At 36.9% G+C, this 21,984-nt stretch overlaps 1 protein-coding gene across 1 annotated transcript in view; it reads left to right on the forward strand.

Annotated features, from left to right (window-relative positions):
• The window catches only part of pigl (phosphatidylinositol glycan anchor biosynthesis, class L), a gene marked incomplete at its 5' end in the record, with an annotated part of 25,626 nt that continues 3,642 nt past the window's right edge, over window positions 1-21,984 (forward strand). Inside the window, 6 exon segments of the mRNA XM_081365547.1 lie at window positions 1-19; window positions 22-369; window positions 608-707; window positions 15,559-15,649; window positions 18,893-18,960; window positions 21,756-21,787. Of these exon segments, the coding sequence (XP_081221673.1) occupies window positions 1-19; window positions 22-369; window positions 608-707; window positions 15,559-15,649; window positions 18,893-18,960; window positions 21,756-21,787 (658 nt within the window).

The raw sequence follows: 21,984 nt of genomic DNA on the forward strand, positions 1-21,984 counted from the left end.
ATGTTCTACACGGACTCTTTCATGGCGCGGTCGAGATGTTTGTTTTCGTTTCCATCATATTTTTCTTAGTGGCTTACACAGTTTCTATAAAGTTTGTGTATTACAGATTTAGCCAGTTATGGCCACACTTACGAAATAAAATATCCACCCCTTCATACGCCTCTGGAAATGCACACTTTTGTCCAACACAAAAGAGGTCCGGCGCGCTCTTACGAAACTCAGAGGATGGCAAGCAGCGCGTGACAGCAAACGAGACTCGAGCTCTTTTAGTCACTGCACATCCAGATGACGAATGCATGTTCTTTGCACCTACAATCTTAAAACTTGTTGAGTCACAAGCATCCGTTTATTTGTTATGTTTGTCAACAGGTAGGTTTACTAATCTGTAAATAAATTATAACCATAACCTGAATCATTTTTCAGTTCTATTGAAAGCCAGATCCTTTTTTTTTTTTTTTTTTACCTTGCAAATGCATGCTTTTTAATAATGTAATTTTCATAAATATTATACTCTATGATTAGGTAAAGAAATCTGGACTTCTGCTGAAATATTTGCCATGCTTGTGTAATGTAAAAGAGACACATCAAATGTTTCTGCAATCCTCAGGCAATTACAACAATGAAGGACTCCAACGCAAAAGGGAACTGCTTGACAGCTGTGCAGTGCTGGGAATTCCATCCAACCATGTCACTGTCATAGAAGACAAGTAAGGGATTACACACACAGGTTACACAATTTTCATTTAAAGTAATTGTTCACCCAAAATGTAAAATCTGTCATCATTTGCTCATTCTCAAGTTGATCCAAACCTGTATGACTTGTGGTCATAATATAATATAAATATAACATCTTAATCATCTGAATAACTTCTTGAATGGAAATCTAAAAGACTGCATTGGATTTACATAATTTAATGATTTTTTTTCCATGTAATGGCAAAGCTGAATTTGCATAAATCATGTAAATATGCTAATTTAGTGCTCAAGAAACATTTCTTATTATTATCAATTTGGGTTAAGTATTTTTATTTAAAGAAATTAATAGTTTTATTCAGCAAGGTTGCATTAAATTGATCAAAAGTGAGCGTGAAGACATTTATAATGCTACAAAAGATGTCTATTTCAAATAAATGCTGTTCTTTTGAACAAAGAATCCTGGAAAAATTATCACTGTTTACACAATATTAAGCAGCAAAAACTGTTTTCAACTATAAAATACACATATATGCATATGTGTGTATATACATTTCTTTCGTGACATTCTGTAGAACAATATAAAATCATTTTGAAAACATATAACAAGATGTCTCTCTACAATTACTGTTAAATTAATTATTTGATTAGAACTTGACTCGAGCACAGTTGTGTTTACATGAATGCTAAGGCATATATGGGAGATTTTCTTGGACTATGCAGTTTCTTCTTATGAATGAATGCACATGATTAAGTCCTCACTTGTTGAGTAAGATGCACAGACCTGCCAACCCTGATCTTCAACATAACTCCATAAAGTTAATAAAGACTGTGTCAATCAATCAGCTCCCAACCCTGACAATAAGCCATAGTCTACTCTTGGGTGTTTTATTCATGCTATGAAAATAAACATTTAGTTCCAGTATGGCCATCCCCCTGAGGCTTCAGCCGCAGTGAGCAAACCCATTAAAGGGGTCATCGGATGCAAAATTCACTTTTATATAAATTTTTGGGCATTTGCATATAAATGTGTCTCTGCAGTGTGTGGACACAACCACCATACAATGAAAAAATTCCCCTGATCTTCAGGAAAACATACCCTGAAGAAGGCTGTTTGTGCCGCTACGCGTGGGTTTTTTCCCCAATGTCTTTTCAATTTTCTATCATGAAATAGCCAGTCCAATAAAGGCTTTTTATAATTTTCTAAAGAAGAGTGCCTTGGATTTCCTTCTACTACAATGAAAAAAATCCATTCACTCCTTTTTTTTAATCCTCAAAAAATCTAAACACTCTCAATAATTAGGCAGTTTGGATTTTCTGAGCACTATGATGTCATAATGCTCATGCTCCGCCCACGACCACTGACGGACTGTCCCATATTAGCATATTTCTGCCATCAGCCATTCGACACGCCCCAAGGAAGAGTGGGGTGGGGTGAGCAGTTGCTTATTATCATTGCATTATCAGTGAAACAGGTCACTGTGAACAGAGCTGTTTTTGAAGAGGTAAAAGGGTGTTGTTTTATACAACCACTGAGGAATTTTAATCAAAGTATGTTACAAACTTTACATGAAGACCCTAAAGAATCATACCAACTTGTGGAAAATGGGCATCCGATGACCCCTTTAAAGGTACAAGATACCAAAAATCACTTGCACAGTGTGATGTACTTACTGCAGTTGTGTACTTACAATATCCCAAAAGTTACCAAAGATTTTTAATTTCAGAGAAATTCCAATTTTAAATAATGGCTCGTCCCTGGTCATTGTCGCCTGTCAATGACGTAATTTCCGCGTTATCCCTGGTTTCAGCTCGTACTGCCATAGTAACCATGGTGACAGATGTGGACAACTGCGTAACGTCTAGCGGCACGCTCACGCTGTTGTTGTTTCGTTCAAATATTATGGCCCATGGCAAGCAGTCTTTGGGACAAAATGAGAACTAAAACGAGGATCAATATCGGCGTGGCGTTTTCGAGAGCCTCACATCCGTGACAAACTTCGACTTGACAAAGACGCTGCTCTTGCATGTACTTTATTAGACAGGGGAGCAAATGTCCATAAAACGAATAAATGTTATATAGCTCAACATGTTGAAATGTTAGAATATGATCAGTATGTTATTCTAATGTTGATCTAGCTTGATCTATTGATCTATTTTTTTTAATTAGTAGTTTGTGTTGTTTATTCGTATGTGTATGTGGTGTTACCTGTTGTGCTACCTGTATGTTTACCTGGCTGCAAGACAAGTTTCCCTTAGGGGACAGTAAACTGAAACTGAACTGAACTGAGCTTACTGTTAGTCTCATATAGCCAACAAACTAACACATAGAATAACATTATAACTTTCAACACACTCATGCAGTTTAGTGTGATAGTGTAGACCAAGTGAAACAGCGCTGCGTTACCTCACAAGTTTAATTCGTCAGATAAACTGACCTGTGCGTAGTAATTCAGCTCTTGCGGGTAGTTCGGTAGAATGAAATGTCCTTATTCCTTTATATCCGTGGGACTCGCGTGTGGCGCTGATATCTGTCTCTCATTAGCAATCGCGCCCTGCTTCATACCACAGTCATGTTAAAAACATCAATGTATTCATTCATCCATAAACATTATTAGATCCATCAGCATGATGACAAGTTCCATAATTCTGCTTATGCGTCATCAACCTACGCCTTTGTTATTGTAAGAGGTTAGCGACCCCTAGCAGCGAAAAAAATGACATATTGTAGCTTTAAGGGTGTCTGGGTCAGGCCCCTCCTCTTCTCCCCTGGCTGCCCTGTGAGCAAAGAGTGGCTGGGCTACAAATTAAACCCTTCCATTCTTGTTACAACAGAGGCACAGACAGCTCGAGATGATGTATGGGAGCTTGATCTGTCACCAACATAAACAACCAGGCCAGGAGACTAAAAGAGGGCAGTCCTTAACCCCCCTGAGAACTCTGATGAAACGGCCTGTTAAAAAAAAAAAAAAAAAAAAAAGAGTACACGGGGCATGATTTCTAAAGTAGTCATTGTGATCCCACAATTACCAATATCACTCACATCTGTGTGATACGGTTGAATTTTCAGTGTTTTCCTGAATCATCAGCTGTTTTTCTCAAATATTAACTATATTTCAGGAAATATAGTTAGGAATCCTTCAGCATTTCAGATAACACTTTGTCACGGTGTGCTTGGATTTCAGCTTGCAGCTGGTTTGAAAAAAAAAAAGATATTTGACAAAGAAGTTCTTAGCTTAGTCAGGTTTATGCTTAAAATGTAAAAAAGTCACAAGTCCATTCAAAGAGAAAACCAGTTTTATTGTATTACTGCATTAAATAAACCTGTCTAAAGATTTTTGGAATTCTTTGAAAACAACACGTAATATCTTGTTTCTCAGGTAAATGTATTTTTAGGCATTTTACTGAAACAAGACAACAATACTGAGTTAAAATAGATTTTTTGCAGTGTGTGCCCTTGTTCCACAGTAACGGTTCATCCCAGTCAATGGGTTTGGAAATGAGTATTTGCTTTTTGTTAAAAATAATTAAAATGTTGGACAGGCTGGATGACAATAAAATTCAGACAGCTTGTGCTCTGTATTGTCGTTAGCTAGACCAGTTCCTCTGGAAATAATTGCAAGTCTCTTGCTGAAAAATTATATGAAGGCATTTTAGATAAATAATATAAAAAAAATCAATGCAAAAACTTTGCTCGAATGGGATTTTGTTAAATGACATAAACCAGAGTTTTCCTGTCCACCCAGAGAATGGCAGGCAAAAAATATGATGTACAGTACCAGTCAAAAGTTTGGAAACTTTACTATTTTTAATGTTTTTGAAAGAAGTCTCTTATGCTCATCAAGCCTGCAGTTAAAAAAACCCACACAAAAAAACACAAAAAAACAGTAATATTATGAAATATTATTACAATTTAAAATAATGGTTCTCTTTTTTTAATATACTTTAAAATGTAATTTATTTTTGTGATGCAAAGCTGAATTTTCATCAGCAAGTACTCCAGTCTTTGGTGTCTTATGATCCTTCAGAAATCATTCTAATATGATGATTTGATACTCAGTTATTATCAATGTTGGAAACAGTTGTGCTGTTTAATATATTTTTTTGGAATACTTTTTTCAGGATTATTTGATGAATAAAAAGTTAAAAAGAACTGTATTTATTTAGAATAGAAATCTTTTGAAACAATATACACTACCGTTCAAAAGTTTGGGAACAATAACTATTTTTTTTTTAAGAAATTAGTACTTTAATTCAACAAGGATGCGTTAAATTTATAAAAGGTGATGGTAACGATTTATATTGTTAGAAATGTTTTTATTTTGAATAAATGCTGTTTTTATGAATAAATGCTGTTAACGTTTTACTCATCAATGAATCCTGAAAAAAGTATTCCAAAAAAATATATTAAACAGCACAACTGTTTCCATCATTGATAATAACTGAGTATCAAATCATCATATTAGAATGATTTCTGAAGGATCATAAGACACCAAAGACTGGAGTACTTGCTGATGAAAATTCAGCTTTGCATCACAAAAATAAATTCCATTTTAAAAAATATTAAAAAAGAGAACCATTATTTTAAATTGTAATAATATTTCATAATATTACTGTTTTTTTTTTTTTGTTTGTTTTTTTTAACTGCAGGCTTGATGAGCATAAGAGACTTCTTTCAAAAACATTAAAAATAGTAATGTTTCCAAACTTTTGACTGGTACTGTATGTGTCACAAATTCAAGTTCTCCCAAAAGAATTTGCATAGTCATGGTAATATGTTTTCCAGGCTGTTTTCCAAGTGCAATGACCCACCCTGCCTGCAGTTCTTCCCTGCATGTATTCGTGCGCTCTATGCTTCCTTCTTGGCATTGGTGTTTTCGTGCTTAAATTCTGCAGATCCCCAGAGGTCCAAAACACCATCGCATGGCTGAAACTTCTCCACATTTAGAGTTTGTTGGTTTCTTGGAAGGATGGAAAAACTAAAGCAGAATGGACCCTCAAGCTGTCCCAAATGTAACAAGACATTTCCTGGTGTGTTGGACGATCAGATACGCCCTTGTTTTGACTGCTTTGGACACAGCTGTCACATTTACCTCCATCTGGGTCATTTAGATCACTGTGTGTGTGTGTGTGTGTGTGTGTGTGTGTGTGTGTGTGTGTGTGTGTGTGTGTGTGTGTGTGTGTGTGTGGTACACACTCTTTGTGTAAGTGTGGGGTCAGTGAGCAGTCGTCTTGTTTTTGACCGCTCTAGTGAGGGTACGTGGAATCAGGGTGTGTTCTGGGAAGCCTGGGAGTGTTTGTGTGTGTGTGTGTGTGTGTGTGTGTGTGTGTGTGTGTGTGTGTGTGTTGACTAGGTCATTAGTATCATGTAAACTCAGACACCCACCTGGACCTTTCATAATAAGCTGGCACAACGCCCAGTCCGCCTGTATCTCTCTCTCTCTCTCTCTCTCTCTCTCTCTCTCTCTCTCTCTCTCGCTCGCTCACCCTATCTTTATTTTTTAACCTAATGTACACACAGCATAAACTTTGATCCATTCTAATTTTCCTCGTTCACCTTATCCACCGTATCTCAGTCTTTACCCGGGAGCTGACACTGTAATCTTTATGATCCTTTCCTCTATAGTCATTCACAAGCACGTACACAAACAAACAAGGCTTAAATCTCACCCCGCATTTGTCAAAAACCCAGTTTGTGAGTGACTAAAAGTAAGCTTTGGTACAGCATAGATCACTTCACTCTCAAATACTCTAATCAATGTCATCCTGATCTTTTTTTTAATCTAATATGTTACAGATTTCACTGGAGCATAGATAACTGACGACTGCAGTGAACTGATAACACATAAATCTGAAAGATGAGCTTCTGGGTCTTTCGGTTGCATAGCATGACCTTAGCAAACCGTGATAATCTCTGGCTTTCATGTGCACGTTTAAGCTTTTGCGTGTGTGTGTCAGTGTCAGCGTCCTGGCAGGGTCATCTGGGATCTGAGCTGGTTCAGGAAAGGTCGCTGTCTAGTGATCAGGGATTGGTGTGCATGCAATGATCCTATTCATACCCTGTAGTCAGCAGCAACTGTTGTCGTACTCAGAGTTCTGAACGCACACACACACACAACTGAGTAGATAAAGGTTACATGAGTGCACATAGTTAGAGTGACAAAGTCTCGTGGACTTTAGTCTCAGACGTCCACAGACTGCTCACTCACGTACATGGATGCAAAACTGGTAAGAACTGGTTGAAGTCAGCAATTGCTATCTGACTGACTGGCTGGCGGCCAGCCTGCTACATAATATCCTGGCATCAGGGTCCCCTCTCAATATTTAGACTTTATTTAAACTACAGGGAGGCACAATATACCTAGACTAAATCTGTAAATAGTGATTATTTTTTATATATATACTGTATATATACAGTACCAGTCAAAAGTTTGGAAACGTTACTATTTTTAATGTTTTTGAAAGAAGTCTCTTATGCTCATCAAGCCTGCAGTTAAAACAAAACAAAAAAAAAAACAGTAATATTATGAAATATTATTATAATAATATTTATATATAATATTTAAAAAATAATTTATTTTTGTGATGCAAAGCTGAATTTTCATCAGCAAGTACTCCAGTCTTTGGTGTCTTATGATCCTTCAGAAATCATTAGAATTTTTTTTTTAATTTTTTTTTTTTTTACTGACAAAAGTACAAAGAAAAGATTTTCAAAGTTTTCACTGACCAACTTAAGTGTATTTTGTTAATATCATTTTTTTTTTTTTTTTTTTTTTTTTTTGATGGCTGCTACACACGCCAAAAAAGTTGGGACAGAGGCAAAATAAAAGTGAAAAGCTCCTAGAATATCCAAGGTCAATTTTTTTTAAACAGTCCCTGATAAATTGGGGAATTGGTAATAGGTGAGGGTCTTGTGATTGGGTGTAAAATGAGCTTTTCTGTCTTTGCAAGCAAAGATGGGTCATGGCTCATCACTTCATGCCAAATATCATGAGAGAATTGGCAAACAATTCAAAAATCACATTTCTAATGCAAGATTGCAAAGAATTTAGGTCTTTCAGTATCTACCATACATAATATTGTGAGAAGATTTAGGGAATCCAGAGAAATCTCAGTACATTTAAGGCAATGGCAAGACAGGAAACCTCTGTCTCTCGGCCGTCTCTCCTTCTAAAGTCTTTCTTCAAATCTCCCTCTTGCTCAGCTCACTCTCTCTCCTCTCCCATCATGAGTTGACACCCCTACTATGGGATCAAATTCCCGCCAAATATATAGCGGTCGTGTATAAAAAAATAATAAGCGTGAATCAAAAATTTAAAAACACATGTAAAAATATATTGCACAAACTGAAAAAAATAATGCAAAATGATCAGAATAGCAAACAACGTGGTCACGGATCAAAATATAATAAGCGTGAATAAAGAAATAACAAGCATGAATAAAAACTTTAAACACATTAAAAGTTATTTTGCACAAAACTTAAACTTATGGTCATGCTTTGTTAAAAAGTATGGTTTTATTACTGTGTACTTTGTGCTTTCTTGCATTTTCTGCTCATATTTTACTCTTTTGTACGCTTGTGATGTTTTTCTCTTCGCTCTTCTTTCTATGTTCTGCGCTTGCTCTTCCAAATGTTGCAGTTCGAGTTTCATGTAAATTAGGGCGGGCTTAAGCGTCACCATTGGTCCACTAGTTCTAGATTGACAGATACTCCTCTAGCCAATCAATCGAAGAGGGGAGTTGACGTCACACTAATGCGACTCGTGGTACAAGCTGTTTATGTTTGTACAATTTCTTCAATTCCATTATAATATACTAAAATGTTATTTTTCTAATACTATTATATACTGTTAAATTTCTTATTTGTGCTTTGATATGTGCATTTATTAAATTCATTATTTTCGCTTGGCATACCAGCGTGATTACGTCACCGCACACTTCAGTGGGTGGTGCGCGCCCGTGATGCACTTCATTCTGAGTAAATATAACAACAAAGAAGCACTGCTGCACTCTCTTTTATTTCATTTTTCTTTAACCATTATACTCCTTTTCAGGAGTGCTACACTTACAAGGGAAGACGGCAGTTCAATTTAACTTTACAAAGACTTTCAAGCAGTAAAGCTATCTGAACTCTGGACATAAATAATTAAATTCATTTTTTTTTAGATACATGAGAATGTTAATGTGCACACTGGTAATTGGTGTTAAACAATATTACTTGGCTCATGATGTCAATATGTTAAGGCTGCTTGTAAGCGAAACATCCTGCAATTATGAAACACTACAATTCGTTGCAAAAACTAAGTTAAAAACGGCCATTGTCTGAAGACTTTAGGACTTTGACCTGTCGACGCATTGCCTACCTTTTTTTTATTAACCTCGCCAAATTTGACAAGATTATTGAAAAAGATTGTGTTACAGAGAAGATATAGAGAAACCAGTTGAATTTAATACAGTGATTTATTACAAACTTACTGTGTTTACATACATAGCTACATAATTGCATATTACTTTAGAATTAATGTTTTAAATATAGCTTAAAATTTGAATACAGCAACATCTCCATCAGCGATAGGTAACGTTGTTTCTAGAGTGCCGCTGTCCAGCAGAGTTTAGCGTCAACTCCGATTAAAAACCTCACCTGTCTTAAATATCCTAAAGACGATGATTAGCTGGTTCAGGTGTGTTTGATTAGGGTTGAAGGAGCTAAACTCTGCACCCAGGACCGACATTACACATCCTTGTTATTGATTAAATATGAAAGTAAAACGGCCAGGAGGTGGTGGCTGCTCGGAGAAGATCGACGCTCGCGGTGCCAGGTCAAGTGCATTAGAGGTGAATGATGGATCATCAGACAGGCATAACTGTAACAGGTCGTTGTTAGGATGACGAATTTAACTATACCATATTGCCAGGTATACGTATACCGGCAACAGTTTGAGTTGCAGGCACACATGCAGTTTAAAGGTGTCCTGTTGATGGTCGTCTTCCTGTATAACAAGTAAGCATCAGTAGCCACCACGAGTCGCATTGGTGTGACGTCAACTCCCCTCTTCGATTGATTGGCTAGAGGAGTATCTGTCAATCTAGAACTAGTGGACCAATGGTGACGCTTAAGCCCGCCCTAATTTACATGAAACTCGAACTGCAACATTTGGAAGAGCAAGCGCAGAACATAGAAAGAAGAGCGAAGAGAAAAACATCACAAGCGTACAAAAGAGTAAAATATGGGCAGAAAATGCAAGAAAGCACAAAGTACACAGTAATATAACCATACTTTTTAACAAAGCATGACCATAAGTTTAAGTTTTGTGCAAAATAACTTTTAATGTGTTTAAAGTTTTTATTCATGCTTGTTATTTCTTTATTCACGCTTATTATATTTTGATCCGTGACCACGTTGTTTGCTATTCTGATCATTTTGCATTATTTTTTTCAGTTTGTGCAATATATTTTTACATGTGTTTTTAAATTTTTGATTCACGCTTATTATTTTTTTATACGCGACCGCTATATATTTGGCGGGAATTTGATCCCATACCCTACTGCTGATTGGCTACAAGTTTGTTGTGGTGCTCTGTCCAATCCAGTTTCAGCTGCTTTTTTCAAAAATTGCTTACTGCACCTTTAAGCATCATAACATTGCTTTGACATTGACAAAAAAGTAGATTTTAGTTTTAGTCGGTTATTTTAGACAAAAATAGTATTGATTTTTTTAGTATGAGCTTATCGATAACAGCTAGAATTGTAATTAGTGCATTACTACCCTGAACATATGAAGACATGCTTTACATGTTGGTTAGACAGCCTCTTCCTGTTTAAGTGTGTGGTTTTCAGTCAGAATTATCTGTTATACCAGAATTATACTTTATACCAGCTTTTAATGTGGTACAGGACGATGTAAACCTCATGAACTTGTGATTATCATCTCTAATTATATTATCTGTGTAGACTTGTTTGCTGGCAATTAAAGGTTGTCTTTCTGATTCATTGAATTGTTATGTGAGTGTGCGTGACATCCATTTCATTTTACACTCTGATTGAAAGTTCTGTTGTATCTTACCGTCTCAGAGTGTGTGTCCTCATGTGCTCTGAATGAGTCGTGTGACCCTCTTCTCAGAGTTGCTTTGCTCTCTCTGGTGCACAGCTGCATTGACCGCCTACTCTCTGACCGAGGCAATGCATTATGGGAGTGCTTTTGTGATAAGAGCACATCTGAACACGCTCCACTGAACTTGTACTTAGTCGACCCCCACGCTCTTTTTCTCTCTCTTTTTCTGTATTATTCATTGAGGCAGACATCTGTCTGAACACAGACCACACAGTCCACCTGCCAGGCAGGGTGACATCAGGTTGAGAGCCTGTCCTCTGTTTACTTCCTTTTACAGGTCTCTTTCTGTGTCTCTGTCATGTGTTGAGAGCTTTCGGTGGGTGTTAGGTTAGTTTTTGTAAGATTATCCTGCATGTTTTCCTTGAACTAAGCCAGATATACATTCAGTTTATCAGAGAAAAGAGCTCCTGCATTCCCATAGTGGCTGTCTGAGAATTTATAAAGGAACCTATAATCTTAAGGTTGGACTGTTTTCACAGCAAATATATTTTCTCATTTAATTCCAAATAAAGTGTTATAATTATTTAAATGATTACATGTAATAAAAATTACTACTATCAATATAATATGTATGGAAACTCATTTCTGTTAAATAAGAAAAAAATCATTCTTTGGTAAGTCATAAAGTTAAAAAGTAGAATATATACTAATTGGAAATTATGTCAGGAATAATTGAACTCTCAACAGTGTTGGGCAGCAGCGTCTCTACTAGTAGCAAAGCTATAAGTTTAACTGCTTCAAAAACAGAAAAGTTACCACCTTGCTACTGAGAATTGTCATATAGCTTTTCAAAAAAGTCTATCACCAGGCAGTGCTAACAACAAATTTCTGTGCACATGTAGCCTATGCTTCTGTCTGTGTCTGACTTTTTGTCATTTCGTCTTTTTATATGTCTTGTAATTATGATAAAAATGTCAGCTTTTTATGTAAAAAATTTGACTTTTCTCATTGTTCTCTGTATTATATTTTGAAAGCTGCAGGGCTGTTTTGTGCCAAGTATTTGAGAGTGTAATTTTATTTTAATAGGTGTTCTAAATTTGGCTGAAAAAGGCTGTTTGGCTGCTCCTGAACATCTAAATGAATGAAGAATGTAGCTTGAGCTTTCCAGTTTGCTGCACTGCAGAGCTACTGACTGATAAAAGTGCTTCTTATACTCCATAAATCTGCACAAACATAACTGCAAACCTTAACCCATTTCAGTCAGATATTTTCCATGCTGAAAGGGTTAACTGTCGTTCAGCAGTCAGCTTTTCCCAGCATGCATCGGGGCCTTGTAGGAAAGGCGGCCCTGGCCCCATGTGACCAGACAAAACAAACGCTACCAGTCTCCCCACCCCCCTCCCCCACCCTCTCTGCTCTCTCACACACACACACACACACACACACACACACACACACACACACACACACACACACACACACCGCCTCCTCAGTAGGCTAAAGTTCATCTGCTGCATTCAGATGCCTGCAAGCAATTGCACATGCGGATGAGTGAGCGAGCGAGCCAGAGAGAGAAGGAAGGGAGGGAGAAGAGAGGTTACTATGGGGCATTTGACACTGTTGCTATAGCGAGGCCAACACTGCATTGATCCATTTTGAAAAAGGTCAGGTAGATCATGTGTTTTTCTCTTCTTTTTTTTCTTTATTTCATTATCATTCTCTCTTTCTGTTCCTTGTTTTTGGTTCTAGAAGATTAAAGGTGTAAGCTTTAAAACTTTCTTCCCTTAAAAGGGCTGTGTAGTAAAATGCCTCGAAAAGCCTGAACACTCAAGTTGTTGTTGACTTTGGAAAGAATGTTTGTGTATGTGCTACAATTATTAAAGCAACAGTTCACCCACAATTCTGTCATAATTTACTCATCCTCATGACATACTGAAGCCGCATAAATTTTTGTCCTTTGGACGTTGAATGTGAAGTTGTGAAGATTATCCTGGCTTTACATAATAAAAAAAGTGAAAGGGGGCGAGGTTGTCAAGCTCCAAAATGCCAAAACACCATAAAAGTATCGTAAAAGTGGCCCATGTGCTATATTCTCTGTCTTTTGAGGTCAAATGCGATAGCTTTGTTTTAAAAGCAGACATGTGAGAGCCAAAGCAGTTTGGCATCATTGGCAGTGATGTAATATTTTTGTTGTCCAAGTGACTTGTGCAGTCCAAACGTTTTTTTTCTGAACATTCTAATAAAATGTAAGTCAATGCCAATGGGGGTTTCTAAACTAAAATTTATTCAAAGTTCTAAGCTTTAACTAAATGTTTGGATTTCATTAAATGTAAAAAGAAAAAAATAGAAAGCAAAATTAAAGATGGAAATATCAAACAAAAATTGTATTAAGAGGTTTAGTGCACTGAAAAATTGGTGTAGAGTCAGACACAAATTTCACAAACAGTTTCAAAGAAACCACAAGTAACACATTGATTAAACATGAATTTTTGATATTGAAAAACTGAAATAGTATTTTTCTGTCAATTTTTTCTGGAGTACGTTTTACTAATGTTTTTATATACAAATTTCGAAAAATCATTATTTATATTGTTTATATGTTTGATGAATATCACGCTAATATCAAGCTGCCTTACAAGCTAATAATTATACTTTTGCTTCAGCTGTGCTGCAGAATAAATCATAATACATCAAATTCATAATATTTGGATAAAATCAATTGTTTTATTTTTTGTGATAAGTAGGTAGAAAGATGTCTTGGCATTCATACCTCTTTTTCAAGTCCCATCTCTTACATTATCGTATGAGTCTTTGTACATTAGATCTGTCTGTGCTCTCTTTTGTCTTATCCTAACTGCTACTGCCCAATTTCTAAGTCACCCCATTTTCAAGCATATCACCTCGCACCCACCCCGCCTCTGATAGGGTATCCTTCAGAGCTGACCTTGTGACCCTGACCAGCATTTGATTTGTGTGCAGATCCATCACAAAAGAACAGAAACAACTGTCAAGCCCCATTGTCAAGAGAGGGAGGTTGCCTCAATTCAACTGGCTCTGTTTCTCTCTCTCTCTTTATCTGTTCTCTCTCTCTCACTCTGACTTTCACCCCCTTCTCGTCTTCTACCCCCTGACCTTGAGCTGGGATTTTGCTGCCGGCTGTCTTTAACACATTCAGTGCCAACTGGTACGCGCTGCCAACCCGGCCCCCTCTCAGCCAATCACAGTCCACTTTGCCCTGCCATATCCAAAATCTGGCCATTGAATTATTGTAGATACAGAGTCCTCCAGTGAATTTGTTTGCCTTCCTTCCTGCCAGAATTCAATTATAAACTTTTTCAGCTCTGAAAATGTTTCTCTGGCTATGTTTTAAAAGTCTTATCTTATATTTATATAATAAGTAACTACTTTTATTGCCACTTTTCTCCTAAATCATATACCATCTAATGCACTGCATTATTGGATTGACATTTCCAGTCTCTATATCTAATGCTGCCTTAGCTTTTGGAACAACCTTCACACATCTCAAGCACACCTACGATGACTTAAAATAATGTCTAGGTAGGCAGCTCGCTATGTTTTGGAGCTTCTGTCTCTTAATCCAGATCCCTACACTCTTGCTTGCTCAACTGTTCTTTATCTTTCTTTTTGCTGTTCTAATATTTGATGTTTGATAAAGGTGTCTAGGAGTAAAACAGCAAGAAAACAAAACAACATGCACTTAAGTGATTGTCCGCAGTGGGCAGAGCTTCTTCTGACCCCAATACATGATTACACATCAGCTATGTGGGGTGTTCAAGTGAAAGTTGTGTGTGAAAGAAAGAGAACAAAAAGAAAGAGAGAGATTAATGCATGGCCCTTGTTTTCCCTGATTTGTAGTTACAGATGAATGAGAGGGAAAAGCCCGGGTGACCTTTGATCCCAGACTTCAGAGAGGACTGTGGGATGCATTCAAGCTGAGCGGTAGTGAGACTGTGGCAGTAAATCAGATAGAGAGACTCTCGCTCGCCACTGTAGCCCCCGGGCCAAAACCTGCCCTTCCAGGACCTCGCTGTTTTGTTGCAGCTGTGTGTGTGTTGGCACATGGAGGCTTTTTGCTCAGTCCAAATCAAACTTACAAAAAGAACATGGACAGTACAGTATATACAAACCTCTTCCATCATTTGTGTCTTTAGTATTGAATATAATGCCACTCATTAGTTGTGCTTGCTAAGTCAGGAGTCACTATTACCATTGCTCAGACTTAAACTTTGGTGTGTAATTTGTCCTGCACCATCTGTGCCACAGACGGCATATTTATAAGTATGGATGATACCCTTATAATGATGTGGCATACTGGAGAGAGGTGTTTAATTACTTATCTAATCACTCTAACATAAAGTTTTCTCCCAGACGATAAAAAACACATTGATAGAAGGACTTATGAAAGCCTGTTTCTGAGAAAAAAATAAAAAGGTAGTTATGACTTTGTCCCAATTTGACTTTATTTTGATGCATTGCGACTTTATATCTCTGACTTTATTTTTTATTTCTTACTTTATCTCAGAATTATTTTTATTTTTTTATTTTGTGGCACTAATGGGCTTCCATCATTCCACTCCTATCAACCATATATCAACTCACTTTGAACCACTCTAAACAGTTTAACAACCATACAGCAATGTACATGCAACCACTCACAAGCTCACAAGAAAGCCATTTTACACTCAAAACTGTAAAAATCTAGTTGCCTACATGCTATGTCTCATTTTAAAAATGTGTGAAATCTCTACATGACACTTTTATGTTTTTCTCCTTCTCTACTCTTGTTCATGCAGAGAGCTTCCAGATGACCCTGCGGTCCAGTGGAGCACTGCACTGGTCTCCTCTCTGATCCTCAAACACACCCAAAACTACGGCATCAGTCTGGTAGGAAACTTCCATACATCCAGGTCCACCTCATCCAGAAGACTGGAGTTTATTTGTATGACCTAAACCTACAGAAATTCCTCTAGAACTCATCGGCAGGTTGGGAGAGCTCTCGGAGCAGTTTGACATGACAGTGGTACAGTCGTGAAGTTGAGACCAGTGATAGGCCTTTTAAATTTATGAAAGAGTTGAGTGCACTAAAAAAGTTTTTTGCAGAATGTTCCCAAAGGATATCTAAAATGTTTTGGACATTATTAATAATGTATTGAGAACAAACCGGCACTTGGATAGACACAAAAAGAGGCTGATGATAAGGGAACACAAGGTTGCAGATGAACTTTAGGACAAACCAAAAGATAAATATATGATAAATAAACATACAATAATCAGCAAGAGAGATGGGAAATAAGCGTTCCACTGGCTCTGACAGAATCTGTCATATACAGTATGTAGACCTCTCCATATAATAGTGTTGAAATAATAAATAATTACTTCATCATAAAACACTGATCCTAGACTGGATGGAGGCTTTAAATGGTCATGTGACAGTCAGGTCTCAATAATAGTCCATCTAAATGGACATTTTACTGTGCTTATCTGATAGCTTAGGTCTAACTCATGAGGTTGCTTTGAGTCTAAGACCATATCAACTAGATTAATTCACTCAGACAAGCTTTTCATTGCCCCCCTGTATTTAGCCCTAATTACACATGCTGTAATATCCTATAATACCACTGAAGCAGACACGTGGTTCCCCAGGGTCACTGCTGGCAAGCCAACGCAGATAGCTATCAGCCTGCTCTAAGGACTTCCAGAAAAGATCTCCCAAAAAATTGAAATCAAGATTAGAACAAACATTTTTCCCTCTTTTTCCTCCTCTCTTTTTCTCACGTGTACTGTTTAATGTTTTCTTTGTCCCTCACTCTCCCTCTTTCTCAGCCCGCATGCCATGAAATTCCCAAAGAAAGCCAAGCACGGAGAACTTGCATAAACAAGCCAGAAAACAAAGCAATGTCCTTGCAACATGACTTGGTTTACCTCCATCGCCTTACATCCATAAGTGTACAGGCAAAGAGCAGCCGTTATCCTTCCTACCAGACTGCCAACTGCAGCAACAGTCCAGTCGGACTTTAAACCGCACACTCACTCACTAATACAGGCTGCTGAATCCAGTGGATCAGCACACGGTTCCGCTGCACCCTTAATTTCATGTTTGATTTAAGTCGAAGAGGCTGTGGAGATGGAAATACTGATGTTGAACTATAACATTACACTCCAATTTGATTTTGGCTTTCAAACGTGTGGGAAAAGAGTGGTGGCCATCTTGTGTTCTTTACCGCTCTCTCACAAGGAGCAGAGGATTGTGGGTAGGGCACGATTACACAAATAGACTCATCTGGTTTAATCAGATGTGCATTGCTGCTGTGCGTACCAGGATCCTTATGCTTTACATAATATGTGTGTACAGTGTGCAAACATGGTAATGTTTTGTTGGCGGCAGTGGCTCAGTGGTTCATGTAGATTGTCTACAAACCGAAAGGTTGGTGGTTCAATCCCCGGTTCCACCTGACCAAGTGTCGAGGTGTCCATGAGCAAGACACCTAACCCCAGCTGCTCCCGACGAGCTGGATGGCGCCTTGCATGGCTGACACCGCCGTCGGTGTGTGAATGAGTGAGTGAATGGGTGAATGTGAGGCTATATGTACAGCGCTTGGTGGCCATAGGTCTGTGAAAGCGCTATATAAATGCAGTCCATTTACCATTTTACCATTTGTTCTTCTTGCAGGCAAATATCAGTATGTTAAAGTTCAATTTCAGTCGGACTAAAGCAATAATTTATCTTTTTTTTTTTTTTTTAAGGTTGTGTAAATTCTTTCATCAAGTTGAAACCATACCAGTCCGATTTTTGTTTATGTGAAGTTGCTAACAGATAATCCAGCATGTACACATATTAATGAGACTGCAATTGGCCCTTACTCTTACTGTTGTGCACATACTTTGAAAGACATAGATGACGTGCGACAGGTGTTTAATACTTAGAAAATGAAATGTGTTGCACACTGTGGGCAGATAGAAAAATTGTAGCTGGACTATAACCATGCATGTATAAACATATTTATTCTGTCCTCTGCTGTTCACAGCATTTAGAGTTTCTCTGTCTCACTCATGCCGATAGTCTCTTCTGAAAGCTGACTCACTCGCCTCATTGTGTTTGGCAACATTCTACATACCTGTCTCAATCTATTATTTTGTCAACCATATATTCCTCCACCCTTGGAGCTTGAGCTATGTGCAGCGGCCGCTTGGAAAGCACCCATTACCAAAGACAGAATCCCTCGCCTGGTGACACAGCAGACGATGCACAGATAGAAGCCTTTCCACACAGTTCTGGCAACAACTCCCACCAAGTCCACTGCTGAGTCTTCAAATTACTGCTTTTCTTTGGCTTGTGTTTCATCTTATTTTCAAGTTCTTTTCTTTTGCTTTTGCTTTTTTTATCACCTTGTGTTCACCTTTTCACCCTGTTCTTCAGTGAGAAGAAAGAATGCAGATGGAAAATGTTATTACTGATCTTAAAATATTAAAACTGTATTAGATTTGTTCATGTTTTTGAAAGAAGTCTCCTATGCTCACCAAGGCTGCATTTATTTGATCAAAAATATAGTGAAAACAGCAATAATGTGAAATTTAAAATAAGTGTTTTCTATTTGAATACATTTTAAAATGCAATTTATTCCAGTGATGGCAAAGTCTTCAGTCACATGATCCTTCAGAAATCATTCTGATTTGCTGCTCTGGAAACATTTATTATTATCAATGTTGAAAACAGTTGCTAAATATATTTGAGTAATTCTTTGATGAGCAGAAAGTTCAAAAGAACAGCATTTATTTGAAATAGAAAACTTTTGTAACATTATAAATCTCTTTACTGTCACTTTTGATCAATTTAATGTGTCCTTGCTGAATAAAAGTATTAATTTATTTTAAAAAAATACTGTAGGTTAAAGTAATGTTCATTGTTAGTTCACGATACCTTAGTCTACAATAAATGTAAGCATTTTGTATTGTAAAGTTTTATTTTAATTTAAAATACATGTAGGCTACTGTATTTAATGTGAATTCAAGCATATGCATAATGGCTGTAATTTTGATATCATTATATGTATATTATAACAATAATATATAATGTGGTGTGCATAACAGTGCATTTATCATTCTCTGATTTATGGTGTGTTTCTGCAGGTGCTGACATTTGATGGCAGAGGTGTGAGTGGACATGCCAATCATATTGCCATCTACAAGACCCTCAGGTACCTTTGTGCTGATTTCAGAATGCAATATTTAACTCCACAACAACAGGATGTTAGCGGTTACTCAAAGTAGATTTGTATAAGTTAAAAAATAAATAGTTGTACATTGTAGTTCATTTCTAAAAATAATGACTTTTTTTAAAGCAACAGTAACAATAGCTTAGTCAAGAATAGAGACTTTCTGAAGTCAGGCCAGCTGTTTGATGTTTCTTGTTATAATTACAAAAAGGAAACAGCCTAATGTTGCTTATTTAACATTACCTGCATTATTCTTAGTGGGTCCAAATGAAATAGGAAAGAGCTTCATTCTTGCTAAATTGATGCACTGTTCACAGTAGATTTGATATTGCCCACATACCCTGCTGAACAGACCTGTATCTTAGCTAGCTTAATCAGCTAGATGTCTTTAGTCAGCCAGCTTTACCATCTAGATTTTGTATGTGAACAGTTTGGCTGTGTTAACCCACAACCTAGACTATAACCAATCCAGATAAACCAGCCAGGACCAGCCAAAAATGTACACTGGTCTAAAAACTGGCCTTGCAGTAAAGTGGTGTGAAGATATTTAATGACTCTGTGACATACACTTCTCTCTGATTTGGCGCAATGCAGTACAGTGCAGTTTAATGCAAAGTCAAACAGACAAAATAAAAGGGATCTTAACATTTTTAGAATTTCTCTGATTTTATATTTACAGTTATTTCATATTTGACTTTATTACTTCTTATTTTACTTGTGGGGGTAAGTAAGATTAACAAAAAAGAAAGAAATTAATACTTTTATTCAGAAAGGATTAATTAAATTGATCAAAAGTGACAGTAAACACTTTTATAATGTTACAAATGAAATTTCGATTTCAAATAAATTCTGTTCTTTTGAACTATATATTAAAAGAATCCTGAAAATTATGTTATCATGATTTCGCACAGAACTGTTTTCAGCACTGATGATAATAATGAGAAATATTTCTTGAGCACCAAATCGAAGGAATATGTGACTCTGAAGACTAGAGTAACACAAGAATTAAATGACATTTTAAAATATATTGAAATAGTTTTTTATTGTAATAATATTTCACAATGTTGTATTACTGTATAATATTTACTCAATTGTATCTAGGCAAGGCAAGTTTATTTATATAGCACATTTCATACACAGCAATGGTAATTCAAAGCGCTTTACATAGAAGAGGAATTAAAATAATCATAAAATAATCACAACATATGCATAAGAAATATGCATATCTGGCGATCATACCATCACTACACAAATAAAAGCTCACATTACACACATTCCAGCAGAGCAGCAAAATACTGAATCAGTTCAGAAGGAACGAAAAAACAGATCCTCTGTCTCGGATCAGACAGCTTGTTGTTCAAGCTGCAACAATGCACTGCAGGACTTTGCCTGATACCTTCAAATACTGTATGAATCCTAATCCTGCAATGACTTACATGAAGGCTCGCAGTAAAACAGTCAGAACAAACCGCATTTAGGTATTGAGCAATGTTTGGTTATAAGAAACAGAGCCAATCTTCTCGGACATCTGTCTCTTCTGTGCTGTTGTAGATGAATTTATTTTGTGTGCGTGTACATGTTTTTCAATCCCGGTGGGGATTTCACCCTGAATGCACAGAGACTCATGGGGACTCGTGTCACAGTGAGGAAACAAGCTTATAAATCATACAGAATAATTATTTTTTGAAAATGTAAAAATGCAGGAAGATTTGTGTGATGGGTGGGTATAGGGGTAGGGTTTGTGTAAGGGAATAAAATATACAGTTTGTACAATATAAAAATCATTACGTCTATGGAGAGTCCCCTCAAAGATAGTGAACCAGACAAGTGTATGTGTCTGAGAGAGAGAGGGAGGAAGCAGTGGTGAAGTTGGCGCTGGGACTTGGTCGTCGTGGGCTGGGGTCCGGGGCCAACACAGGTGCTGTGACTGGGAGAGCCAGGCCATGACAGGCAGTTCCAAGAACTGCATAAGGATTTAGAGCTCACTCTAATCTGAGAAAAACCCAGACCTCAGGAAGTGTTTGTCCTTAAGACACACACACACACACACACAGACACACATACACAGTGTAATAGGAGAGAAAGAGAGAGGCACTTCCGAAGACTGCAGACAAATAAATCAGTTATCATCAGTATTAGTATATTGGTTTATTGGCCAAGTTACAAGTATATATATGAAATGTGATATACAATATAGGTGTGCTGAGTGAAGAGTTTATTTGTAATGGCAGAACAAACAAAAATTATGAGAAAATACATTTATTCTAGTTAACTTATCCTGTGCATAATACAAATTACCAGGAAGTTTCAAACTGAGGTCTGGGGACACCCAAAGTGGTGCTAGGAGGCACACAGTGATTAGCAAATTATTTTCATTTAGTTTTGGAATAATATTTATTGTCAAAAGTACTACAGTAAATCTGCATTTCTTAATTTCGTTATATCCTCTTGCTATTGTTATATCAATTTTTTTTTTTGTTTAATTGTTACCTGGATACACTAAATAAAAATTATTTTCTTAATGAGCGTCTTATTTTAAAAATAAATAAGAAGAAACTGATTTGCAAATTGACTACAGAACCCCAGAGAACAAAATAAAATGCTTAAAGAGAAAGACATTTATTCAAGTTTCAAAATTAAGCAAGTCTGCTTATCAGGTTAATTTAAGTTTTAAGGAAACAAAAATGCTCATTAAGAATGTTTTTGGAGTGTATGTGCGTTTGAGTTTGGTGTGTTACATTAATCATATTTTTTCTCTTTCATGTCTTTGGCAACAGTCATCTGGCTTCTGCTGGACGACTACCTGAAGGTATAAGTCTTATTACATTACGTTCAAAAATATATTTAGCATAATATTATTTTAAATATTATTCATCATTTTGTAGAGTAAGACTTGACAGTTTTAATCTTGCCCTTGTTGTTAGTGCTGTGAATGTTTTCTAGGCAAAGTACGCCACCTACTGGTACACTGGTATACTGTACACTGTAAGTGCACTCCGGAAAACA

The sequence above is a fragment of the Scardinius erythrophthalmus genome, assembly GCF_964197995.2.
Source record: "Scardinius erythrophthalmus genome assembly, chromosome: 5".
In the NCBI taxonomy this organism is placed as follows: Eukaryota; Metazoa; Chordata; class Actinopteri; order Cypriniformes; family Leuciscidae; genus Scardinius; species Scardinius erythrophthalmus.